This window comes from Diadema setosum, chromosome 11, assembly GCF_964275005.1.
Source record: "Diadema setosum chromosome 11, eeDiaSeto1, whole genome shotgun sequence".
In the NCBI taxonomy this organism is placed as follows: domain Eukaryota; kingdom Metazoa; phylum Echinodermata; class Echinoidea; order Diadematoida; family Diadematidae; genus Diadema; species Diadema setosum.
Window position 1 is genome coordinate 4684634 of NC_092695.1, and position 9792 is coordinate 4694425.

At 37.0% G+C, this 9792-nt stretch overlaps 1 protein-coding gene across 1 annotated transcript; it reads right to left on the reverse strand.

Annotated features, from left to right (window-relative positions):
* Positions 1-455: 455 nt before the first annotated feature.
* On the reverse strand, positions 456-5717 carry LOC140234962 (pyrethroid hydrolase Ces2a-like). Its single transcript, XM_072315000.1, has 4 exons — positions 5711-5717; positions 4110-4292; positions 2267-2545; positions 456-1369 (listed from the first exon to the last, which is right to left on the reverse strand). Exons 1-4 carry the CDS (start codon positions 5715-5717, stop codon positions 456-458), a joined length of 1383 nt encoding a protein of 460 aa, XP_072171101.1.
* Between the last annotated feature and the right edge of the window lie 4075 nt (positions 5718-9792).

A 9792-nucleotide genomic window follows, 5' to 3' on the forward strand; every position in this document is an offset into this window, starting at 1 on the left:
CGTCTGTCTGCTGTATCGTACGTCGGCCAGTTTGGAGTAAGGCTGTCATTCATTTCGCCAGATCGATTTCTGTTTGGATCGCTGAACAATTAAAATAAAAAAAAATTGCAAAATCATGGATGATGCTTTACAAAACAGTCATGTAGACATAAATCTGGTGCTTAATCCGGACTAAACTCCGTTCTAGCACATACAATGCACCATGAACCAAGACGAAGCATCATTATCTTCATAAAAGTATGAATAAATGAAACTAAGATTTTAATTGAATTTGAATTAAATTGAATTCTTTCTGAATTTCCCAATTTCCTTTCGTCATGACATTGTCATTTCACAAATAGAACGAAATTTTCACGCAACGAATCTCCCATAACGAGCCTTCAAAATTGTGAACACGACAAGCATAATTAGAAATGACGCACTGTGTGGTAGCACTGCTAATAACATGGAAAAGATCACTCTACATACCCATCGATGATGAAATTTATGAAGTAGTGACGAATGTCATCCGATAGTTGGCGCTCTTCATCCAATCGTAATGCCTGGCTGGAGTTCATGCCGAGAAACCCTAAGATGTCCAGCAGGCGAGATTTGTGTGGGTTGGTCATGTTTGATTCGCACACAAATAGATACACGTCTGATGTGGGCGATTCACTGGTTACGTCTTCGAGGAAGGAAAAACCCGGCAAGAGAATATCGAGGTCATTCACAACTTCCGCCGAGTTTACAAATCCCAACGAACTTTGCGTTTCCGGTTGTGACCAGTCACCATATTGCTGTCGGATGAGGGTTTGTAGAAGACTACTTCCAGAGAGACCGGGTTCAACACGAGAAAGTTTCGTAGAGACATTGTATAAAAATGGAGGTAGGATACCGTTACCAACGAAGTCAATATTTCGATTTCTTGCCGCTCGTAGACCAATCTCGTTGTCAGCAGAGGAAAACCCAACAATGACGTCGACATTTTGCCGAGTAATAGACGTTGACATTACGTTTGTATCGAAAAATGGTCGCCAGATATTTGATACATTTTCATCACCATTAAGCACAGCCACAAGAGCGACAATGTCATTCTCTGATCTTGAACGTAAACACTGCAGAAGCACACTTTTCTCCGAGACGGTGCAGTTAAGCAGGACGCCTAATTCGTACGTGGCATCAACAGGTGGTTCTTGAAGAATGTCTCCGGGTGTCGTAGCTCCACCGTCGTCGATTAGCCGTTGGAATAGCGGTCCATGGCCGGTGTCGCTCGTGGTGTAAAGGTGCAGACTGACGTATGACTGGTAGCCACCGAACAATGTAACTCGATTCGGATCGCCACCAAGGAAGCCAACGTTCCTCTGTATCCACCTGAGAGCTAGCTCCTGGTCTAAGAGACCAAGGTTTCCTGGAGCATCTGGGGTACCTGCGTATCCCCCCCCCCCCAAAAAAAAAAAAAATAAATAAATAAATAAATAAATGAATAAATAGATAGATAAATAAATAAATAAATAAATAAATAAAGAAGGGTAATGATTTCAAAATACAACATACAATCAACTATTGGTATTAAACACATTTGATTATCATTTCTTATCTGAAAATGCGTTAATAAATCTGTTAGACTGGACTTGTGAAAATCACGGATAGAACAGTTTCGTGACTCGTTCGAGTCACTTCTAAGGCTCTGTCTGGCTGGCGAGCATTCAGAGCATTCACCCGTGATGGGTGAATGGACGATGTTACTGCCTTTATTGTTTGGACGTCGAAGAATTCTGGATCACCGACTTGTATTTACGAGTCACGAAACTGTTTTCTCTGTTCTCTCCGAAGAATCTTAACAACTACACTCACATTAGGAACACAAGAAAAGTAGCCAACATGTCAAATGCTGATACTGTAAATGTATTAACTGAAAATTCGGTGAAAATATCATTAGGTCCTACCATTCTATGAAAGATTGGATTGAAAATCGGTTGGGTTAAACATCGGTTGTCAGTACTACTGACTTTAAATCTGTGGTACGTTATTCCAAGCTGTGCGGCGGTGAGTGAAAAGAAAAAAAAAAAAGAAAGATATCAGGTACACCTACAGCTCTTTTCAAAATATGTTATGAGTATAAATACAATGGAAACCTCAAAACTGGTTACGCGGTTACGCAGTGAATGCATTTACAACTGCTGCCAAATGATTCAATGTTTATGATGTCAAAACGAGTGAACAACAAAGTGGGGGAAAGAGTGGGAAATGTGTTAAATTAAAGTGATATAATGCATGAAATACGTACCAACAGATAGATATCCAAAGACACCAACGCGATGTCTTATTACGACCACGATGATCTCATCACGGGTCAACTTGGTTGAACCGTCCCTGCCCACTTCCGGGTCACCGCTAGTAATGTAGGCTAGAACAGCCTTTCCTCTTCCGGTTCCATCGGCATGAGAGGAGGAGGCATTTCCACTCACATTCCCAGATTGGGTCCCCGCGGCTGTGGATGGCACGTAGATATCCAGCGTCAGGCAGTCTGTAGTTCCGCCAAATTGAGGCCCGCCATCGTCATGTGCTAGTGGCAGTTGGCGAATACACGGGTCAGCGGCCCTGTTGTTAACGTCATGATGTAAAATAATGTTTGTCGCAAGCATATCTAACGTCAGGTTATTGTGTACATCATCGAACTTAGGTACAATATTGCAGAGTGACTGTCAGTATCTTTCCAAATCACTGGTAGCGATTTCTTCCTTTTATACCTCTGTATAATTATTGAATTGCCATGTTGCCATGTTTATCTGCTAGTACAATGTATAATGTTTTTAGAGATGACAGTGCTTGCTAATAAATAAATTCAGAATCGCTTATCTATTGGTATTAGCGAGTCAGTCCGGTAATCGCCCTTTAGATTACCCCAGAATCTGTTTTTTTCTCTTTTTTTAACCAATTAGATCATAGTTGCCATAGTAATTGCACTCAACGTACACGGAATATATTCCTCTTGTTTTGGTAATTTGATTAAAGATTACAATTGAATGCTTAAGTATAAAAACGGCAAATTCCAAATGTGGCTATCAACTTTGGAGACCCCTTGCGAAAAAATTAAAATACAGTGTATAGATAACCATTGAAATGACTGCATTACATCTCAATTTGCTGACATCACATACCCATAACTGAAAATACAAGAATATCATGTTACTGGTTTTTTTTTCACATTTTGCATCTCTTTTGATATGCTATCTGTACAAATTCTTTTTACTGGTAGTAAATTATACAAAATCTTAAAATTAAATTCTTTCAATTTGTTTTCTTTACAATAACACAAGTTTCTTTTGAATATATTCATCCAGTCAAATGATGAGTCGAATATCTTTTAACAGTATAAACAACGTCTGTTACATCGGTTGTTTTGTTTATCTTTTGTAAATTAGGTAGTTTTTATAGTATTAAGGTAGCTAATTTTTCATATGCCGTAAACCCTCCTCCACCTCGATCCTCCACCCCCACTTAATAAGTAAAACATGAAAAAGAAACGAAATAAGTAGAAAAAACTCATAATGAAATGAAAAGAATTTAATTAGATTATATAAGATCAAACTGCATTAATTAATTGTTCAGTTGATTAAACAAACAATGAATACAAAGAATAAGACGATTCAAGTTCGAGGCTGAATGAAAGTCTACGGTGTTGGTTATCTCATGTGACAACACATGATTACGTTATAAATAAATCATGCCCTAACATCATTTCCGAACAGTCACATTTTTATCACGCTCATGAGAGGCTGCTAAGAGCATGCACTTCCGCAAGGCCAACCGCAAAACGACAAACTTTAAGATACGGTCATATTGACTAATCAGTTATAGGAACAGTAATTCAAAGTTCCACTTTTCTGAAAATTACCATACTAGAATAGCTCAACATTTAAATTGGACGCAATCTCAAATGTATAGAGAAGGGATATTATACAGAATGTGAACAGATTTTTAAACAAGTAATTCCTTTATTGTCAATAGTTGCTAGCTGTATAGTAATTATGATGTTATTAATATTATCACTATAATGTTTTTAAGAGGTAACTCTGGGAAATATAGTAAAAATGCTTTTATAGCTTACTCAGTAGCATTTCTAATACCAGTCCACGGGGAAATTTCTCTCGGAGGCATAAATCGCAGCGATCCGACAGGCGGCTCGGCGTATGGCACCCCGAGATACACGGCATACCTCGCCCCAGGCTCCTCTCTTTCAACCCCCCTCAGTATTCCATCAGCGGTGGTGCTTTCTACAAAGTTTGGATACTCCTCTAGCGCTGACACACCTGATGTCAAATAGCACGAAACAAGAAGTACAAGAGCAGGTAAAACTGTGGAAGCGTAGCGATCCATTTTGATCCTATCTGCGGTGCTATCAATTTTTTACCCCTGGCACTCTGCTGCAACAACTGTCAAGGCTTGTTCGAATATTACACACTGTACGTCACTGTTTTATCTTTGCAGGGATCTTACACACTTCCAGGTCAGGAACACATTTCCTACTTTTGATGACGATAACAGATCTGTGTGTTTGACATTCTGTAAGCCTTTTGCCGTGTGGTTTGTCGTATTACGGTTGTACTCTGACATTATGAGCTAAAAAAAAAAAAAACCCAACAAAACAAAACAAACAAAACTCGTAGAGTAGATTTCATCGAAGTATTCAAACGAAAATAGCGGGACCTTGCGGTCATCACCGACACACAAACACACACACACACACACACACACACACACACAATGAAGTGTCAATGTTTTGCATATTATGTATAATGACATGTTTATAACATGTGTATAAAATCTTATACGCTTGGCGTACATAATGTATCGTGCCTTTTTCTGTTTGGATTGGATAATATTATGCTTAGGGGAATAGGCCTAAGTTCAATGCCAAATGGCACCCCCCCCCCTCACATTATATAGTACATATATAGCAAGAACTATACAGTGTGAGATAGATACCCATTATACAGACTTCTACAATCTTCATGTTTTTATTTCAAAATCATCCCATATTATTTCAGTTATTTTCTTTATTTGTAAGATATATTTATATCATGATACATGTAAGTGTTTGTGTGTATTGTGTGGGCAAGTCTAAAGAGAGTAATGAATTGATACTAATACAGGTATAGGTATATCAATAGACCTACATTATATTGATTTAGATAAACGGATAAAGAAATTTACACTTACGGAAACAACCAAATGACTGTAAGAGATTCAAAAGTGAAAACGTAGAGAACAAGACAAGGTCGTTTCCTTAAGTCAATTCAAACAAAATCTGTATAGACCGCCAGGCAGGATGTGAACCAACATCGGTTCAGGTTTCGAATAACTCTTTGCTGATTGGATGATCATTATAAAAGTATCCGGTGTTGTTGTTTTTCCCCTTTCTCTTGCCATTTCCTTCCAGACGAAGCTTTCGATCGCGTAAAATGAGAAGCAATAATCCTTTTTCCTTATATTTCATTTTCGCTTTATCATATTGATCTGCACAACAAACTGTACTTCGATTCTGAAATTATAAGACTATGGATGCCGTTTTATTATCATCTTTAAGCGCCGTCCCCTTTGTGATTCCCCTTACAGAGCTTTAATCAATTGTGCGCAATAATTATAAAAAAAAAATACTTTGTATTCTTCATGGAGTGTAAAAAAAGAAAAAAAAAGAAATCAAAAACAAAACAAAAAACCTCAATACCTCTCATGTTTGGTTGATATATTTATGTAGATATATTTCTATAATAAAAGTTATGCTGAAAACAAAAATGACCTGCGGGGAACTGCACACTACCAGTATCTGTCATATTGTCCAGAAGCAAAGTTATTGGAAAAAAAAAAGCAATGTTGACAATAATCAGATAAAGGCAAGACAGGAAAATAAGTGAATAATCCGATTTACCATAATCATACATCCCACACAAGGTATTTCAGAAATAGTTTACAGGTATGATAACATAAGTTGCAGTTCGTTATTCCAAAGACTCCTCGTTCTGCAGATTTATTCCGAAATGTTGTTATTACGAAGAGTCGTTATTTCAAATTTCCAATTACTGGATTAACTACTGGAATTACTGGATTTCCAAATACTGGATTTCCGAATCCTATTTCATTTTTAGATAAACGAACCTTCAGAACAACAGTGGTGATAATGATAATGATAGTAACAATAATGAAAACCATAATGATAATGGCAATACTATTCCATATCATTCAGGTGGTATTAGATAATAAACACGTTGTTAATTTCACCATGCTATTGACAGCATAGATTTTGCTGGATGACATTGTATGGCCAAGTGTTACTCACGGCTAGTTTAGTATCATTATACAACTCAATCTTCAGAGGTAGATATTTTACTTTAATAAGATGTTATAAAGTGAATTTGGCCAGATGTGAAACGAAACGACAACCCTGACTTTTGCTATTAGTATATGGCTGAAACATCTCTCAAATTACAGTTTCAACTGTTAAAACGATAACTGTAAACAAAACTGCAAGTGGGGAGCCATGATTTTGGGGATATTTTTTCCTATGCATCCGCTTTTGACAATGACATTCGCGCCCACTGTTTTCCTCTTGCACGATGATTTACACCTAGCTTAAGGGGATTTTTGTGGAGAGTAAAGGATGATCTGTTTCAAATTATGTTAATAATCACCGACAAATTATGAAAAGTCTGTGCAACAGCTGGCATTACTATAAAGATATGCTGATCGAAAACATCGTAAACTTCAAAATAACGAGAATTATTTCTTCTTCTTTTTTTGGTGGATTTCCATTTCTGTTGAAAGAGTTAATGATAGTAGTGCAAGAATACCGGAGCGTAATCTCAGACACGTTAACTGTTAACATAAATTTGACACGATATTTTAAGTATGTAAAGGAAGGTTATACTATTTACTGTCATTTGACTATTATGTTCTTTGTTCGTCGAAGAAAAACACATTGTCATTTGACTGTGTTTTCAATTGCATAGACATTGGTGATGCAGACATGAAAGAGAAGAATACATATACAAACAACAATGACTATAAGGTCCGTTTTTGCCGGCGTTAGTATTGTTCTAAATCAACATGTCTTAGCGCTATTTAAAGGGGAAGTTTCCCTAGGCATGTTTGTGGAGTCAGTAAATGAAAAAATATAATAAAAAAAATAATGAAATGTCGCGAAATTCTGTTTTATCATAATTGTGTTAATACATGTTAATTCACCGTAGAGCTGTAGTTGAAACAAATCAAGCCATTCTATTTCTTTTTAATAATCTGTTTTGTCTCCAGGTGATGTCAAAGGGGAAATTATGAGCTGAGGAAGGAAACCACGAAAGAAAAGATCACATTTTACCTGAGCTGATAAAGCGTCGTGTCACCATAATACATGTACAGTTCGACCTCGATTATCCGGACATGTCGGGACCGGCGCTCATCCGGATAAGCGAATTGGCCGGATATGGGAGACACAATGTTAATGTATATAGCTGCCGTCCAAGTAGGCAGGCAGCATACCCCGCAACGTTGGTGTAGGTCTAATCAATGCTAGCCTGCGCAAAATAGTAGTCCCTTCATCACAAAAATAAAGTATATCTTTGTGTGAAAATCATACATGCTTTACGTCATTACATATTGAGAAACCTATTATACACATCTTATGAAATTAGTTAAATAGATCCCTGAAAGTCACTTTTTTTCTCAAGTTTTGGATGAAAAAAAAAAGTCCTTCACTGCATGAACGCGTTGGGATAATAGAGATTTCCGCATAAAAGGAGGCCGGATAATCGAGGTTGAACTGTATTATGCAAAATGGTAAAATCTTTGCTACTGAAACACACGAAAGACAGGTAAATGGATACGGGTTCTATTTTCGTCACAATGTATAATGTTGTAACACGTGTCCCGAGTATACCCGCATAAACCTGAAAAGTGAGGAAAAACAGCAACAACAGACAGGGATCGATCAGGGATTTAAAAGGGTATCATTACCATCATCACCTCAAGGACGTTATGGGTTTTAAAAATAAGACAAGAATTGGTGGAAGCAAAGCGAAAAAAAAAAAAAGAGGAGGAAAAATCTATGAGTTTTGAGACAAGCATATACAGAAAACAAAAACCCAGACAGATGCAGTTAATTTTCCCATGGGGGAAATTTATTTTTACCACATTATTTAAGATTAGGAATTAAGTTTAACATTCACATTCATTGCCAATTGAATGAAACTTTTGTTACAAATGGAATGCAAATTCGTTCCTGTAAAAAGAAAAATCTAGGTATAAACCTTTGTTAATCCACAATCAATTATTCTAAAGGATGGCGGTCTTCCTTCCCCTGCATTTCTGAGATTAATTCTCCAGTAGTAAATGTGTTTCCAGAGAGTTTTTATGTTGGCTGTAAAGAATACAGTAGAGATTAAACGCATAAGATAATATTTCTTATGAATCGAATAGAACGGGTCATAGGATTATTATAGTTTCGCAAGTCATCAAGTTTTACCAAAAGCTCTATGTCAGTATGTTTCCAGAGAGTTTTTTTTTTATGTTGGCTGTAAAGAGTACAGTAGAAATCAAACGCACAAAATAAGATTTCTTATGAATCGAATAAAACAGGTCATAGGATTTTATAGCTTCACAGGTTTTATGAAAAGCTCCACGTCTGTATATAAGTAAGCACTGCAAAAGCAACTTAGATAAAGTAATGATATCATGGGTACCCCGTTAAAACCTTCATGAAAATTCCTTCTTTAACATGGCAGCAAAAACAAAATCTTGTACCCCTCGCATGAGTCGTTCATTGTTGTTGTTGTGTGTTTCAATGACCAATAACCCAGGAATGAACACCTGTAACGGCACGGACTGCGTCGTCAAGTTATCAATCATAAACTTGATTTCAGGTAAAAATTCATTTGTTCACATACCTGTGGGAAATACATAGGGCCTTAGGTGATGATGACCTGAGTCGATCCCTTCGGCTCATTTGCATACCTTATTTTAATTATCCATCTGTACTGTGAACAAAATAAAAACTTATCTTTCGAACTCTATTTCAGGTCCGCTTTTGTTGCAAACCACTGAAGTACTTTAATTCTGGTCTTATTTTACTCCTTAAACCAATATCAATTTGTACATGGATATGGAGTTACCCTTTAAAGGGATGGTACAGTATTGGTGAAGATGGAAATTGGGCTTTAACTTTTTGCGAGATACCAACTAGACACTTATGAAATAGTACAGAGCATACCATTTTAAGATTAATTCAAAGTTTATTTGATGAAAATTGGGTTTTAAATAGCTGAAACATCCAAAAACAAGGTAAAACAAAACGATCGTAATAAAAGGTGGGTCCCACACTTTATTATAGGATCACTCTGTTTTGGATATCTTAGCAATTTCAAAACCAATTTTCATCAAATAAACGTTGAAATCCTCATGGAATTACATGCTCTTTCATATTCCATAGAGGTTTCTCACTATCTCACCAAAAATGACCAAATAAGTCTCAACCAAAACTATACGATCCCTTTAATGTAAAACGTGGAGACGCGATGTTTATCAATATGCACCCTTGTAGTTGAACCCTGTACCTCCTTCTTGAACGAGTGTTCCTTGTCAAGCTGTTCCTAACGAAACAACCCTTTTTTCAACCTGGGCTTTATTTGCTCACACGGTGAGTTCAAATTTTACCCCTGGTTCAGCAACACACATCACGTATCAAACGCAACAGATCCTGGAAACTACTAATAAGTAGGCCTACGTGCAATAGGCTCTTACTGCAAGCGGAGGGGATTTTAT

Coding starts and splice junctions, on each gene's coding strand:
- LOC140234962 (XM_072315000.1), bottom strand. Junction 2,546..4,109: donor AGAAATTTCCCCGTGGACTG/GTATTAGAAATG, acceptor AACTGCCACTAG/CACATGACGATGGCGGGCCT. Junction 1,370..2,266: donor CTTTGGATATCTATCTGTTG/GTACGTATTTCA, acceptor TTGGTCTCTTAG/ACCAGGAGCTAGCTCTCAGG.